Source organism: Dendronephthya gigantea, unplaced genomic scaffold, assembly GCF_004324835.1.
Source record: "Dendronephthya gigantea isolate DGI-Jeju-01 unplaced genomic scaffold, DenGig_1.0 000022F, whole genome shotgun sequence".
Classification (NCBI taxonomy): Eukaryota; Metazoa; Cnidaria; class Anthozoa; order Malacalcyonacea; family Nephtheidae; genus Dendronephthya; species Dendronephthya gigantea.
Window position 1 is genome coordinate 277,893 of NW_021163032.1, and position 16,323 is coordinate 294,215.

Consider the following 16,323-nt stretch of genomic DNA (forward strand, 5'->3'; position numbering starts at 1 on the left):
ACCCTCCCCCCGTACTAGAAATATTTGATTGCAGCCCCCCGTACTAGAAACATTTGTCTGAAAATTCTTTTTCTATTTAATTAATAAATAAGATATTAAAACAACTGCTATTTAAAAGGTTTGCCATTGTTAAAAATGTCTTTGTAAGTTTGACGGCTATCGTCTATTGTATTCATCGCAACTATCATTATGCAACGTTTCACCTAGCAATATTTATAATTTAGGTTCGTTATACTACAACAATACAATTCTAAACCTGGAGTTTTGTACATGATCTTCTTCAATGTTAAATAAATATACTTTACAGGGAAAACATCAGAATCGGCTCAACGCTCAAATATCTCCTTGCTCTCCAATATTTACCACAACACGTAATTCAAAATGAAAGCAAGTAATGAGATGATTGGGATTGTAAAGTTTTTGGAAATGCTAGAAGAACCGCTTGAGTCCAATTCCTCATTTCGACATTTCATCCAATATGCACGAGTCATCATGGGCTCCGTATGTTTTGTCTGGATGTTCACATTATCAAAAATCCAGAATCCAGTTCCTTGGAAAAAGTAAGTTCTTCCGTTAATCCACGTCAGCGCAGAGTCCAGGTTTGACGGCACACCCGTCCAGGACACGTTGATCTTCGCAGGGTAACCCATGTCCATCACCTTCAGAGCTTGGTTGTATTTCCAATAACTATCACCGGAGAAAAGATATGTCTTGCCATTGGCACCCCAAATAAATGCAGCATCGATCTTTTTAACAAATGAGTCAAGACCTTTAAATTGATCGTGTATTGGAACAGGACCTGCGAGGAGCTGTGTTCCATTATAAATCCAGCAGCTGTGTGGAAAAAAAGGATAAATTAAGAGAGAGAACGTCATTCTGTTGCATCAGGCAACGTATAAAATTGGATGAAAGTTGAGCACATCTAGCATTTGAGCAATCCTCGAGGGCCCGAGCAGTCTAGGGAACATTAAGCAATACACAAGGGAACTGTAGGGCCCCAAATTCTCATCTTTTTCCAATCGTAGCCAGTGGCGAAGGGTTACAGCGAGTATTCGACTTTTTGTTATTAACTAGCAAGAGAGGACAACGTTCTTTCAGCAACGAAGACAGTCAAAGTACTGTGTAGCACTTCCTAGTTCCTACTTTAGTACGAAATAATCAAATAAAAAATAGCTTTACCTTTCCCCCTTAAAGAAGGTTGTATTCCCCTCCGAGTAGTAAGCGGCATCAACGCTACTGGGAAGTTCTGGCCAGAAACTTTTTACGAGGAACGGTCCTTGTCTGTCCACGTTCTCGCGCACGATCCAGAAATGTTTCCCGTGAAGGAAATACGTTTTTCTGCTTGCATCAACAAAAATCGCATCAAATGAATTCACAGAACAAGCGTGGGGCATTCCTGGAGCGGCGGTTGGCATCGTTACAGATGGCGCTGCTGTTTCCATTTTTATCACTGGCATTCCTGAAGAGAGAGAGATGGGATCAATCATCAATTTCTTTAGTTATTTTCTTTCAGTTTTATTTACAAGTTATTTCATAGAAATTTTGTTCCTAAATGGAATATCACTGTTTTTCATACCGTAAAGATAACGAATTCCCTTCACATCATCTTCATTTAACTGTAAATTATCTTTGAAACCAGTATAAAATGGATACATCACAGCGTTTTGATAATTTGAGTGATCCAATCCTAAGGCATGCCCGATTTCATGGAGAGCAGTCCAGTAAAAGTCTGTTCCTATATCTCCCTTCTTCAAAATCCAAGTTTCGTCATCGTCAAAATGCACATCCCCGGCAAGTCCTATTCGGAAAAGGAAGATAAAAATATGATATTGAAATTCTATACAGTCTGAAGCGATTTTCGTTAGTTTATCATTCAATATTAAAAACATGACTATACCAACCTGTGTTATCATGCGGATAAAATCCATGAGCCAGGGTTCCCCCCGGGCCATCGAATGGATAACCGTCATCATGCATCCCAGATTCAAATCTGAGAAGAATGTCTGATTCTTTATCTTTGCTTTTAATGAACTTTAACGTTGACACTCGTTCCCATTCCGCGAACGCTTTATCGACTTGTTGTTCAACTTCAGTTTCCGAGATGCTGTTTCTGGGGCGTCCATCGTTCATGTAGGTGAGTTCCTGGAAACGAGAAGGATTTCTTAACAAAATCTGGAGTCACCATTCTGGTTTACAACACGCTTGTAACTTTGCATGGTGAATTTATAACAATCAGTTTGTAGGATGCTTATTCCTGTTTGTTGTGAATCAGTCAGAGCAATTAAACGACATGCACATGCAAGTTTGCAACAAGAGCGAGGTTAAGATATTACTTCCAGTGACCACCAGTTGCCACTGAGGAAGATGCATGAACCAATCAAATGCGATAAAGGAAGCATGAACCAATCAAATGCCATAAAGGAAGCATGAACCAATCAAATGCGATAAAGGAAGCATGAACCAATCAAATGCGATAAAAGAAGCATGAACCAATCAAATGCGATGAAGGAAGCATGAACCAATCAAATGCGATCAGATTAAACCAATCACAAGCGCAGACTATAATTCGTTTGTACAGGCCTACCTTTTTTTGCCAGATGGTTCCTTGGACTGCATATCTTCTTCTTCTCTTTGTGCTGTCAGTTCTTCCAAAGTCGGGCATTCCACATCGAGGTTTTGCCATCATTTCCATCGTTTTCTTATCAACAACGCCAGTCATTGGAAGGCCGGTGTATAATTGAAACATTTTAATGCCTTCACGGAGTTCTGCGTTGCTACGAAGTCGACCAGCACGAGGATCAGGCATGCTGAGGTAGCCAAGCCTCGTCAGGTAATTCTAATAAAACAGAATCAACACACATCAATCAATTACTCAACCCCGACAACAATAATCGATCACGAGGTGATTCCTATACGAATTAACTCGTGAGAGTCACATGAAAAAGCACTTGGCCGCGACACAAGAACACGATTAATATCTAATCATCACTTTCTTAACTCTAAGTATTCTCCTTGCTGAAACTGGCAAGCTATATAGCAACCATGACTCAGTCATTCAGCACTGCACCGTCTGCATGTAGTCCATGAGTTTTCACTCACTGTACGTACGATGGTTCTCCAACAACATTTCAATGAAATTTTCTCTGTATTCTTCTTATTTTTTAACAAATTACTTGCCACATAATGCTATTGTCAGTGTCTCCACGCGGACAATAGACGTAACTCAGCGTGATATCCGGCCTAACAATCCGGAAATTCCGCGTGCAACCATTTTAATACGATTCGTTTCGTGCGGCTTTAAACGCGTTGCATGTTTCTCTTTAATTCGTTTGATCCTCCAGCAAACAAGTCATAAAAATCTATTCTTTCAAACATGCAAATGTTTCCAAAACTACATGAGAATGATGGTTCAACACATGCACTTCAAGTACTCAGTCTCTGAAGATTACAAATATGAAATATTGCAAATTCAACGACTCTCCAACGAATTAATACCAGGCAGAAAGATCTCACATCGCTTTTGGTTAATCTTCCGAATATTATACAAAAATAGTACTTGAAAAAACCACAAAATGCTAGAATCTTTTAAGGATGGGCTTGTCTTTAGTTGAACAACGTCAGCGTATAGATAAACTTCGCACAATGACTCAAAGAGACGTGAAAGAGTGTATTTTTAGTTGAAAAATTATAAGCAAGCGGATCCAATGCAATATATTTGTTTCAACGGGGTTTCGAAAATGTATCTTCCCTCGAAACTAAAAGAGGTTATGATAACAAAGAATCAGAAATCGCAACATAACCTTGTCGATGTTATAAATTATCTTTCCATGCATGCCATGGTTATCAAATGACGTATACCTTCTGGTAATTTCAAAAGAGACCGGCATAAAATAACACATACGATCTGCTTTGGATATTTCGCAACATAAAGCTTGACAGTTTTGTAATACTCTTAAACACTGATTTTTGATTAATCAAGAAGGATATAGTTTAAAACTAACACTCTATTGTAACGACCGCGACTATATGTGTTGAAACATGTTAACAATGTCAATACGTAGTTTACGTACATACTGACAGTGCATGTATACATGACATCAGCGTAACAACCTCCGCATTTATGCTTGGTCTACATTAAAGTTCAGAACACAAGCTTTAATATTGCAAAGCCAAAAGTTAAACGTTATGTATTCGCCAAATCTATTGAATTATATATACGTCGGCTATTAAAACATATCCAGCAAGCTTTCACTCGATGGTGTAGAGACAACAGAATACGTTACTCACCACGGCTGTGTTTTGATCTTTTGCGCTTATTCCTCTACCAGGTAGAGGGACACTTTGGATGCTTGTCCATAGTATACAAGAGTAAAACGCCAGCAAAATATGTAACGTTTGGCACGCCATTGTTGAGGTAGTTATGGACTCACAAGCTATATTGAATATTGATTATATAATACTGTGACAGCAATACAAATTGTCGTGTTTATACTTCCTGCATGGAGTCAGAGACAAGAATTTTGATGTCGGATGTGTTCAAACAAATCGATATATACGGAATTTTAATAAGTCTACGTCTACGAACACTCCCCGAAAGAAAGACTTCCCTAATGCAATCTCACTGTGACAAACATAACAAAACGGATGTGGGCTATGTATATTTGAGCGAATGCAAATCAAGAATCGACTTTGTTACGAGACCACAAGACCTTAGCCCACGCTAAGGAGGGTCGGATCAAGTCACATGAGGCAGAGTAAATCGTGGAGCGCCATATATGGCTTTTTTAAACAAGAAATAAGTCGTTAAGTGTTTCTGGTTTATGAAGGGATTATATTTTTCTTGCATCCATCAATGTCCTTTTCAAACTGGTTTTTGCATTTTGATAAAGATTTGTAAAGTCTGCTATGGTCTGCGTGATCAATGAACGTGTTTCTGATTATATATAGGAGTGGCAAACATCCTTTCGATCCAGTTTTCAACTAAGCCGCCGAACGTGACCAAACTACATGCAATTTATCATCGCTAAACGATGCTTTTATATAATCCATTATCACACAGACTAAATTATGAAAAAAGACAGACTTCCTTTCGTGTTTTTTCTCAGTCGTTATAAGCAAAAGAGCAGCCAGTTTGTATATACCTGCCAAGTTTCAATAGGCATAATTTTCTGGCCAGCGGCTCCTTGCCGAAAAGGATGTCCGACAAAAACTATTCCGCATGTACGTCTTAACCATGTTTAGGCATTGTCATGCAGTATGAACTTAGTTCACTTTTTATCGGGAAAGGCAAAAATAGAAAGGTTTCTTTATGTAGTTAAGTTGGCTTGAGTAAAAATAGAAGTTGGCTTCCTATCTGATTTTGTGATGAGCTCTCATTAACTAAAATACTTTCTATTATTCAAACAAAATTGTCAAACACAGATAAAATCTTCGCATCATCAAGTGTGGATAATAACTGCATAAAATAGACAAAAACTTTTCGACGTTTCGAGCGTTTTGGTCTACGGGAATACGTCAGGAGAGTTATGAAAGATATTATAGTCATATCTGACTCCTGACGAAGGTCCTTAGGTCGAAACCTCAAGAAGTTGTTTCGTCTTGTTTAGGCAGTTGTTGGCAGATTTGATGCGAAGTTGTTTGGAGACGTTGCTTCGTGGTTATATTTGAAACAGATTTTCTTTACTTACATCGCTCATCATCCTCGTCTTGTACTTCTTGGCTCAGTCAAGTAAAACCGTTGACTTGATTCGATTCGACAGCCGTTGACTTGAATTTGACTTCTTTCTTTCTTTGTTGAAGATTATACTAAGATATAATCAACATACATGCAGTTGTTTGCAGGGCCTAGGGCCTTTAAGGCCTTTCTATATGATGTTTATATATAGAACTGTTCATGTTATCATGTGTATATATAGGGCCATATTCATGCAAGCATACTTTTTGACCTTGTGCAAAGTCTTCCTGTATAAGATAACAATTTCCAGTTTCCATCTGGTCCTTGAAAAATATAGCCTCCCCCGAAACGATATCGGCCTTTAAACGCAGGGCCAAAATATATCTTCCTGGTGTGAAGACGAGGTGAAGCCAGTCTTTCGTGATTGAATAGGAGTTACCACTTATCACACTACCCAACAGACGTGGTTACGTAACGCCACTCAAATTATGGAGTAATTGAGACATTGTAATAAGATGTGATATCTGACTGCAAGTAAGGACAAAGCAGGGCGTATAGAATAATAATAGAGGAGAGAGACAAACAGCGGAAATAAGTCGGCAGTAAAGCACGTTTCCAATGGGATATACGTGACAGATTAATATATTTCAGCTACGAAAACAAGGACAAGCAAGACTATTCAAAAACGAATATTATATTTGCATATTTTAAGTACTGTAAAAGTGGCCTAGCTGGAAAAATAATGAAAATTTTGCAAAAATATTAGCTATATTGTATTGCAGCTGAGGTGGGGAAGTTAACTTTTGAATCGCAATGCATGGAACAAGAAGGTTATTATGCATGGCTACATTTGATATTTCCCTATTTCTGTTCCTTCCAACTAAACGAATCTGTTAGACCCCGTTTACACTGGAACGAAAGTTTCCAGATTTGTAAAATTTTCCGGATTCATTGTTACACACATGTATCGGATTCGTCAGGTGTTTACACTACACTTAAGTTGTCTCTGTATGCGGATTTGTCCGTTTACACTCACATTACTTGTTCTTGGAGAATTGTTTGGTCGTCATATTGAATTTCTTCGGATTCGTCGTGCAAAGCGTTTACACAAGAAAATTTTCCGGATTCAAATGTTTCTGGATACGAAGTTTCCACAAACTTTTACGGATTCAAAGTTTCCGGATACGGCTTAAAACCGAGTAAATTTTCTATCGGATTCGTTGCTGCGTGTGTAAACAGCAACATGAATCCGGTACTAAAACATTCCTCTTTCGTGATTAATCCGGAAACTTTCGTTCTAGTGTAAATGGGGTCTTAATAGTAGAAATGAAATGAAATGAAGGATTGAAAGCATGTGATCTGAAAAGAGCAACTCTCATCTCCCAGCAGGATCAAATATGCATGCATCACATGAACAATGGTGTTACCGCTAGGATGAAGGGAACGTGATTATACTGATTAATTTATGATAGGATTATATGAACCGGAGATTTATCATCGACTGATTTCCTCGAGAGGAGGATATTCTACCGTGAATATATTATTTGATAGACGACAGCAACAAGAAAGGAGAGAACTTATACATGAATGCATGTAACATCTTGAATTGAATCACAAACAATATTTTGAATCACAATTTAATATAATTATAAATAGTTCTAATGAAGATCTTAAATATTAAATAGACTATAAATACCATGCAATATTTACTTATTATTTGTAATAATATCAGACGTGACGCTTAATTTGACAATTGTGTAGTGGCTCTCAAAAGAGTGTGACGTATTTGCAGATTGTTATACTGACTTTTTTTATAGTTATACTGACCTATTTTTGTATTTTTTTCTCATTGAATGAAGAAAAGAACATTCTTTATTTATACATTTTTTGTAAATTATTCACAAACAACATTACTGCTTCAATATAAATTATATTTACAGCTTGAATATTACAATAAATTACTATTTAGCTATATAAATATGTACAAAAATATGTGCATTTTTTGTACTTTGTTCGTAAACAATTTTCTTTTTATTGTTTTGTGTGTGAAATTCCAAATCTTCTGGTTTAACCTCGGTCGATCTTGGAACTGTGGTGAACACACAGCATGGATTATAGCTAGTGTTACCAGCTGCATAAGGAAGCAATAATGGCAAGAAAAGCGATCAATGGTGCGAAATTGGATGTCTTTACGACGCCATTTTCCTGTTCGGTAGGAAGATTCTTTTCCGCAAAATTTTGGTGACACGGTTTGAAGAAAACCTTGGAGATCTCTTCGGGTTTGTATAAATGCCAGTTATGCTTCGCAACGTTGGCGCCTTTGAAGAAGTAGGTTTCTCCATCTTTCCATGTCATCACCGAATCAATAGGATATTGCACAGCCCCCCAACCGTCAGAGATGTTCTTCGGATAACCAGGATCAATTCTATTCATTTGTTCGTTATAACGCCAATATTTACTGCCTTTGAAGAAATATGTTTTACCATTGCCTCCCCATGTGAAAGCTCCGTCCAATCGCTTTAGTTCGATCGGAAGACCATACTCGGTTATGTATTTCGGTCCTTCAACGAGTGTGGTTCCTTCAAATACCCAGTACCTAAAAAACAATCCATAATGTCAATGTTTGTTTTCATGTTTTGCCAAATATAAGCAAATGATTATGACTACATGGCAATTCTTTTCCAATAAAAGCTGTAAATTTAATTCCTCCGTTTCACAAAACGAAACTATATGCACATTTAATTTCACTGGAAGGCGAAATCAGTACAAATCTAGAGAATATGAACTGGCACAGTCCGCATAAAGACAGTGAAAGTTAACACTTACTTTCTTCCTTTAAAGAATACAGTTTTCCCATCGCGTCTTGTGTACGCGGCCTGGACCCTAGGGTGAAGTTTCGCCCAGTGATCTCTGATCTTTCGTCCAGCCAAAAGGTTGTCGTATTTATCCAATGTCCAGAAATAAGGATTTTTGAAAAAGTACGTGTTTCCATCGCTGCTGTGGACAACAGCGTCGATGGAAGTATCGCACGGACTCGGACCATTCTTCCAGTGAAGTTTTGGATCAATTGTTGGAGCTGCAGTGGAAACTGGTTTCTTTCCTAGAAACGTATATAAAAGAATGTCAGAAACAGACAGTCACGCACTGGATTGAATATGATACACGAATTCTTCGCTGTATATTTTTACAATTTAATTCTACAAAGCTAATTGCTGCTTTGATGAGACAAAATAAGGAATTATACAGTCATGTTCTTACCATATTGAGCCTGAATGGCCATCACGTCATCATCGTGGAGTGCCAGATTCGGACGGTAACCAGTATAATACGGATACATGATTGCCTTTGCATATGTGGTATGGTCCAGTCCGATTGCGTGGCCTATCTCGTGCACCGCTGTCCACATGAAATCTGTGCCAGCTTTGGGTTTGTCTAGGGTCCAGTGCTCTTCATCGTCAAAATGGATGTCGCCAGCTTCGGCGCCTGGAGAATTCACACGTCATTTGGTCAATTTAATACGATTATATGCATGTACTTGATAATCGGATCTCTTAAGATCTTAGGAAAACAGTTGAACTGAAATCATAGGTTAAAAATCTGAACTTACTAGCTTCAATGTCAGGGTAAAAGGCGTGAGCAATCTTGTCTCCTCTCCCATCGAAAGGATACCCATCATCGTGATTACCTCGCTCAAAACTAACCATCAGATCAGCTTTCTCGTTTCCAAATACTTCGGTGAATCGTAGAGGAGAGACTTCGCTCCACATTTTAAATGCTCTATCTAAGGCATTTCTCACCTCGCTTTTACGCAGCTCTGTTGTTGATGTGTTTAAAACTTTGTATGTCAGACTCTGTAAAAAAAATGTCGTTTATCAAATATCTGATCGGATGGAATAAGATTTCTTACGTAATATGTATTTACGTTTAATATGACTAATATCGGGATCCTGAATGTCATGCAGTAAGGAATTATCCAGTAAACACCCTTCTCAGTTCCTATTTTCCAAGAGGTTTTTCTCAAATACGCGAAGGACCCTTTTTATGATGACGTCAACCGTGGAGAATTGATGTTACATGAAATTTGATTGGTTCAAAAACGATTTGCATTATCAACGAGCCAATTAAAATTGGCGTAACATCTTACATCAAGCGTGCTCGTAACTCGTGATGGAGAAGAATCTAGAAAACGAACCTTAAGGAATACAAAAGGTGTTTTATACTGAAAATGAAAACTTACAGGGTTTTTCCATTTTGCGTGATGTAAAGCGTATCTTTTTCTTCGTTTCATTTTGTCGCTAGGTCCAAAATCAGGCAAACTACATCTTGGTGATTTGATCAACCTTACAGTTTCTTCATCTATTTTGCCTGTTACTTTTATTCCAGCGAACTCTTGCATTTGTTTGATACCTCTAACCAGTTCTTCTCTGGTACGAAATTGACCTAGTCTCGGGTCTTTTGGTTCAAGGTACCCATACTGATCCATAAAAGTCTAAAACAACATCAAGTCGACCATGAAATTAATCCAAATGTTGTTATTAACACATGCTTGTCAATTTAATGTCATTCAATCAAATGGCAAAGATACAATCGCTTAAATCTCGTATTAAAATAAAATTCCAGATGTCAGTATTGCTGTTGCGTAATCCTAAGTTCAAAGCGTGTGGAATATTTTTTGCACTCAAAGATAGCAGCGTGTCTATACGCACTTGAGACTCACGCCCTGTATTCTAGTGCATCGTTCCGACATCAGGAAGGTCTAATAGTCTAGGTCTTTGTCCGTTAGACTTACAGGAAAACAGGGCTGAGAGCTTAGGAAACGATTAGGAGGAAATATTAGATCCGTCTTTGTTGAAACATCGGAAAATAAATGTTTTTTTAATCCTACTGCGCTGAATTCAGTTTCAGCGTGCTGATTCAAATAAACATAATCAAAATTGAGCGAAAGCTAACAAAATTCTTTGTCTTGAGACTGTTCTGGGCATGCACTTGAACACAGTTAGTCATGCAATACTTAGGATAATCTATTAATACAGTATAGCTGGAGGGTTTTGTTTTTTATAAGCTTTGTTTTGTGTTACTTTTGAATATGAAGTTTGTTTCGAAACGGTCATAACCGGATAGCTCGCAAATAATGTTTGCATAAGAAGATTCAGTCACATTGTCAAAGGTGCGTCTCAGATGTTTAAACCGTAAAACATTAAAATTCAATGTTTGAACGTCAAAGTTTAGAGTACTGGAGTATGAGTGAGTACGTTTGTGGAAGGGGGGAAATAGGCAAGTACCGTACTGTCCTCGACAGAAGACCCTCGACTTGAGAGCTTAGTGCATGATATATATCATATAAACGTTGGCAAGATACCAACGATCGGATAAAACTTTTAAATAAAACCTAAAAAAATCTGGCAATGATACAATATGATTGTCATTGACATTGGCGGAGCAATTTGACCTTTAGAAGTATAAAAACTTCATATTGGGTAAACATGCACTTATATAAGTAGAAAAGGATAACCAAAATAGTATATATAAATAGTTAACCTTCGATCTGGCATTGGCTAGATGCTGTTAGGGGTGAATGTCAGTGATTGGGATTTGGGAATCCAAATGCATGTTGGTGCTTATCTCATCGCGTGTGGGAAATTACCTATACTGCTGCTTGTACATGATACATAGCAACTAATTAATAGAAACTTCTATTGTTGGATTAAAATGTTGCCACTTAATTCTAAACATTAAGACGGTAACTGCGTACCGATATGCTGTTTTCATGGTGAAAAAAATATAAGCTATGACAGATGTCTGCATGAGACTAAGTCGTGTTTTATTTAGGATCGACTGAGTTTGTTTTTCACACGGAACTTGTACGGAAACGCTTCAAATTTATATCTGGTTGTTTTGAATGCATGATATTTAGTTAATACGAAATTAGCCGTCAGCCATCGGCATCGTTAAGATAATTAAGCTCTTAATAACACAGCTAATGAATAATGTGATGTTATGTTAAACCTAGGATCACTGAAGGAAATACCCGCCGAAAAGTTCGCTTTGTTTGGCTAGCTACTTCCGAGACAGTGAGATGTTATGTTATTTTATATTATCAAAAGCTAACGAGGTTAAACTCACCACGACTTGTGATTCCTCTCTACCGCTCACGCCAAGAGGGTTGATTGTGAAGGATTGAACAGAATCCAGTAACAGTAACGAGACCAGTGTCGCCAGGAAAATAATACCACTATGGTATATCATTTTGAAACTTCACTTCGTTCTTCTCTTCGTAAATTGCAAATATTTAATCTTAACTGCAATATAGAAAAAGTTCAAATTTAGCTAAGGTGAGCTATATGTATCTGCATATTGGTGTATTCAAATACTGAGTGATATAGCTACTTGACGCTTGTGTAAATAACCTGCATAGTTTATGCTCATGTATAAAGTTGTTTCAAAAGAGCTATGCGCTCTAAATAAGGTATTTTCCTAATTGCCACATATTGGCTGAAATGTAACAGTACAAATATTTAATAAAATGAGAAGTACTTTAATATGAATATAGTTCAGACGTTCTCTGGTATAGAAGCACACTTACTTGTTAACACTTTCCAAAGACAACTTCTATCGCGTCTTTACTCCGTTGTGTTTGCTGTAATATGATATTTCTCAGCACCCAACGCTTGGCTTATATACACACAAGCAAAGGTCAAAGGATGTTCCGTCTTCCGTGCAGACTGCGTGGTGTCGCCGTCCTCCGTAATGTGAAGATGCTAGCTCACCCTTGGCACGGACGACTTTTGAATCGAACACAACGATACAGAGAGACCGGAAACCAACACGCCCCTTTGTAGCATCGTGTGCGTTTGCCTCGCGGAACAATAGATACCCCGGTCAGATTAATCTCTTAATATGGTCACCGTTTTTCATCAAAGATAGCTACAAAATTGAACATTAGCCAATCGCTAATGAACTCACATGATTTTAGACTAGCTTGCTAAAGACGAGCGTGAAAAAGCAGGTGGTCTGTTTAGTTCATTGTGTTTGTATCGGTATAGAAATTATAATAAGTTATCTATTAGTTGATCAAAAACAACCCTCTTCACTGCCAAGGATCACCTCTTATCGTACCTTCCGATGACGTCGTTTGATGCTAACTTAGGACCGCATTCTATAGTGTTTTGAATAATTTATCGCTAAAAAGAAGTGTTGTTTTGCCATGGATTGTTGAAATTTTGCGAGTGTTATGGCACATTCGTAAAATTTATGACGTACATCTCGTTAAAGTTTAACGAAACTACGATCTTTCGACCTTTTTCTTTCTGGCTATCGACAGACGATTGTGCTTTTTTTTTTCGCGGGTGAAAATATATTGATTGATTATCCTTATTTCTAGAACAAAAAATTGTTTCCTAAACTGTAATATGCATGACCTCCTCAAACTTTACAGAACGCAGTAACCTCGTTTTTTTCTACATGTAATGTTTCAGCGCAGTTCAGAAACGCTTGTATCAAAACCTCAGTAGATTTCCTTATCCAGTGAATATACGCACAATTTTGCTGGAAAGGTCGATAGATTATTCTAAATTTAACCCGCGCCGCGGGCTAATTTGTCGTCGTCAATTTTTTTCCAACTCGTTGAAAAAATAAACGATCACAACATTGAAGAAAAATCATGATTGTATCGATTGTACTTCCTTGAAAGACTATGTTAAGGCATGTTCACACGATCCAATTTAATTTTGTCGGTTCCAATGCACTTCTGATGGATGTTTTATAGTCTCAGTGTTGATTTGCAAAGTATATGGACAGCAAATCAATTAAAACCAATGCTGTACTGCTTTATCAATAACAAACTTCATTCCATACGTCAGAAGTGAATTGGATCCGACTGAAAATTGGATCATGTGAACAAGCCTTTATGTAACGTTGCATATACAGTATGTCTTGCAACAAATTCAATATTTTTTCCGGCGTCTGTAGTCTGTTTTAATTGCGAAATCGAAATGAAATGTTGATCGCACGCGTTTGTGGTTGAACGCGGCAAATTGCACGCCGTTAGACACCATCTGTCGCGACGGCAGGGATGTGTGTCATTTTCGTGAAATGGTCTTTCCGCTTACGTTATGGAAAGCCGCAAACAGATAGCTATCATCCTGTTGAGATCTCAAAACTATTCGCCGGTGAAATATTTTACCAATGAGGTAATGCAAATGTGGTGATCCAATTCCTCAAAATTCCTCGGTAATTACATGAGGACATTAAGTCGGCAAATTCAAGCATCATCTTTTTTTTTTTACCCAATCATGTTTTTAAATTAACAATATCATGACTCGAGTTATAACACATTAATGAACTTAATGGAATCAGTTTAACATTACTGATTTCAGACACAAAAATCAGTATTCTCCAGCAGCATTTCCGAAAAAGCATTGATTCTAATATTTCCAGGATTTTATTATGAAAATATAACAAGTTTCATCAATGAACTGTCGACTATAGTTACAATCGGAAACACGTATGTAGTGTCTCATTATCATACATATAGTTCTTGACGAACTCAAGTTTTTTTTAACCAAATTTTGAAGTGGAATGAGGTCTCTTGGTTCTATACTGGCCGAGGAGATATTATCACGCGCATGCATTGCTATATAATCATTTCAATAAATTATGCATGAATTTAGTCAACACAAAATATATATTGATGGCATTTCTGGCGGAAAAAACGTGTTTGGGCATTCGTTCAAAGAGGTGCAAAATTTGCTTGCATCTGAGAATCTCGAATGTTCCTCCGCAAATCCGATATAATTCCGTTTGATATATTCCTGTTATGCTCAATTACACAACGGTTATGAGCAGAAATAGAAGTGAAATTTCTGGAGAAATTAGTTGCATACTTCATCAAGATAATTGGCAGTTCTTCCAGAGTTTAAAACAAAAAGGATTTTCACTATAGGAAGAAAGAAGTTGCTTTGCAGCTTAAGAACTATAATTTTAGTATCCTAAAAAACCACAATGCTGATGATCATGCATTATATAAATAGGTATATATTTAGAGAATAGCATGGACAGTTTCTTGAAGAATTTAATTTAATCAAGGTATGCTTTTTCAGGCATATATAAGGTTTGAAGGTATCTTTATTGTTAACTAAATCCGTCATGTTGCATGTATTTTTCCCACACGAAAATTTTTGCAAGTCAGCATACCTGACATTATAAGACTATATTATAGCTTAAAGCAATGTTGAACGATATATTTTTAAATCACATATCAATGTTCCCGAATTCTATAGTTTAATTGCATACATGCACGAATGTTCCGTATGTATATCAATTAAAAATATTAGATGAAAAATAAGATATAAGTTAGACCATACATGAGTCTAATTTTTTTGTCCAGCGTCACCCTTCTACATAGACTTTAGTCAGACAACGGGAAACAATCCTCTATCAGATGAATATCTGAAAACTTGCGATTGTGTTTAATTGTGAAAGTGATGAGGTATAATTGCCGAAGTACGTATATCCTGACAATGATATATATGCGTGATATAGTGTGGATAACATGACGCACTGCTGGTGTGTTCTGCATGAAATAATGGTTCATGTAAACATGCACCACTTCCCTGTCATCTTTTGTTCAATATGACAATCTGAGAAACGTTTTACGTAATCCACATGCACCGTGCGTAATCTAAAGCAATATCCTTCACAACCTTCTTGGGTGTATTGCAATTAATGACATAACGAATCCTGTTTCACGAAACGTGACTTTGAATGAACGACTGCGCACAACTCAATATTTGCGGCATCTTTGAGGTAACTTTCTGGTTGCGACCTCTAAGTGTTACGTGGGTTAGCCTAAGAAAGAATTTTTCTTTTAACGAAGGTTTCGTGTGGAACCACGCCGAAATGCATGGGCAGGACCCTTGGCAAAAACACGTTCGATCAGTCAGACGCAATAAATTTAGACATTCTTCGGCGCGCCAAATTCATCGAGATCCTACCTGAACAAGTAGCTATATATGTACATACGAAATGCTGAACAATTAACTTAGATCACCTGCATGATTGACAAAATCTTTGAAGGGTCGATTTTTGATGATTTAAAAAATAAGCCAGTTTTCTTTTATGCGCATGCAGCCCCGTTAAGAGGGTTGAAAAAACTCCTCCGCCTAGCGGCCTGAAAAAGAGATAACAGTAAAAGCAATCTTTCAACCAATTCTTCAAAGTTTGAGTCCAGCGACTGTATTTCATTGTTTTAGCAGCATATATTAATATCTACAGAAACCTTAGCGATCACTAACTACAAAAAAGTAAATAAGTATAAACTGAAAAATACATGCTGTACAAAAACTATAAGATGTTATGATATTAATTTAACGTATGTTAATGTGCAAACATGCATTACATGTCAATGCTTATAGTATCCCTCTTTTTTGCTCTTGAAACGGCCTTTATTCTTGCTGGCATAGATTCCATAGGTTTTTTAATGACGCACGTTTAATACCTTGCAGGCATTCGTTGACCACTTGTCTCAAGCCATCCTGGCTGGTGGGTCTGTGCCTCACCCTTTTGCGGTTAAAACGGTCCTACAAGTGCTGCATAGGTTTTACGTCTGAAATTTGAGGTGGAAAGCTATTAGAACGAGATCACCAGAACGA

At 37.4% G+C, this 16,323-nt stretch overlaps 2 protein-coding genes across 2 annotated transcripts; both read right to left on the reverse strand.

The window, feature by feature from the left end:
* Nucleotides 1-73: 73 nt before the first annotated feature.
* LOC114522164 (72 kDa type IV collagenase-like) lies at nucleotides 74-4,719 on the reverse strand. The gene is made up of 6 exons (XM_028542794.1): nucleotides 4,288-4,719; nucleotides 2,585-2,836; nucleotides 1,902-2,142; nucleotides 1,577-1,798; nucleotides 1,180-1,459; nucleotides 74-834 (listed from the first exon to the last, which is right to left on the reverse strand). Exons 1-6 carry the CDS (start codon nucleotides 4,405-4,407, stop codon nucleotides 360-362), a joined length of 1,590 nt encoding a protein of 529 aa, XP_028398595.1. The 5' UTR covers nucleotides 4,408-4,719; the 3' UTR covers nucleotides 74-359.
* A 2,617-nt stretch (nucleotides 4,720-7,336) lies between these two features.
* LOC114522165 (72 kDa type IV collagenase-like) lies at nucleotides 7,337-12,968 on the reverse strand. The gene is made up of 7 exons (XM_028542795.1): nucleotides 12,258-12,968; nucleotides 11,798-11,973; nucleotides 9,912-10,163; nucleotides 9,282-9,525; nucleotides 8,933-9,157; nucleotides 8,501-8,774; nucleotides 7,337-8,270 (listed from the first exon to the last, which is right to left on the reverse strand). The coding sequence occupies exons 2-7, from the start codon at nucleotides 11,918-11,920 to the stop codon at nucleotides 7,799-7,801; spliced, it is 1,590 nt and encodes a 529-aa protein (XP_028398596.1). The 5' UTR covers nucleotides 11,921-11,973; nucleotides 12,258-12,968; the 3' UTR covers nucleotides 7,337-7,798.
* Nucleotides 12,969-16,323: the final 3,355 nt, after the last annotated feature.

What these genes read in the sequence shown, in the direction of transcription:
- LOC114522164 (XM_028542794.1), bottom strand. Translation starts at nt 4,407, where the DNA reads ATGGCGTGCCAAACGTTACATATTTTGCTGGCGTTTTACTCTTGTATA. An exon ending in AAGATCAAAACACAGCCGTG is followed by an intron (nt 2,837 to 4,287) that starts GTGAGTAACGTA and finishes CTGTTTTATTAG; the next exon opens with AATTACCTGACGAGGCTTGG. An exon ending in GAACCATCTGGCAAAAAAAG is followed by an intron (nt 2,143 to 2,584) that starts GTAGGCCTGTAC and finishes TCTCGTTTCCAG; the next exon opens with GAACTCACCTACATGAACGA.
- LOC114522165 (XM_028542795.1), bottom strand. Translation starts at nt 11,920, where the DNA reads ATGATATACCATAGTGGTATTATTTTCCTGGCGACACTGGTCTCGTTA. An exon ending in ACGCAAAATGGAAAAACCCT is followed by an intron (nt 9,526 to 9,911) that starts GTAAGTTTTCAT and finishes TTTTTTTTACAG; the next exon opens with AGTCTGACATACAAAGTTTT. An exon ending in GGCCATTCAGGCTCAATATG is followed by an intron (nt 8,775 to 8,932) that starts GTAAGAACATGA and finishes ATACGTTTCTAG; the next exon opens with GAAAGAAACCAGTTTCCACT.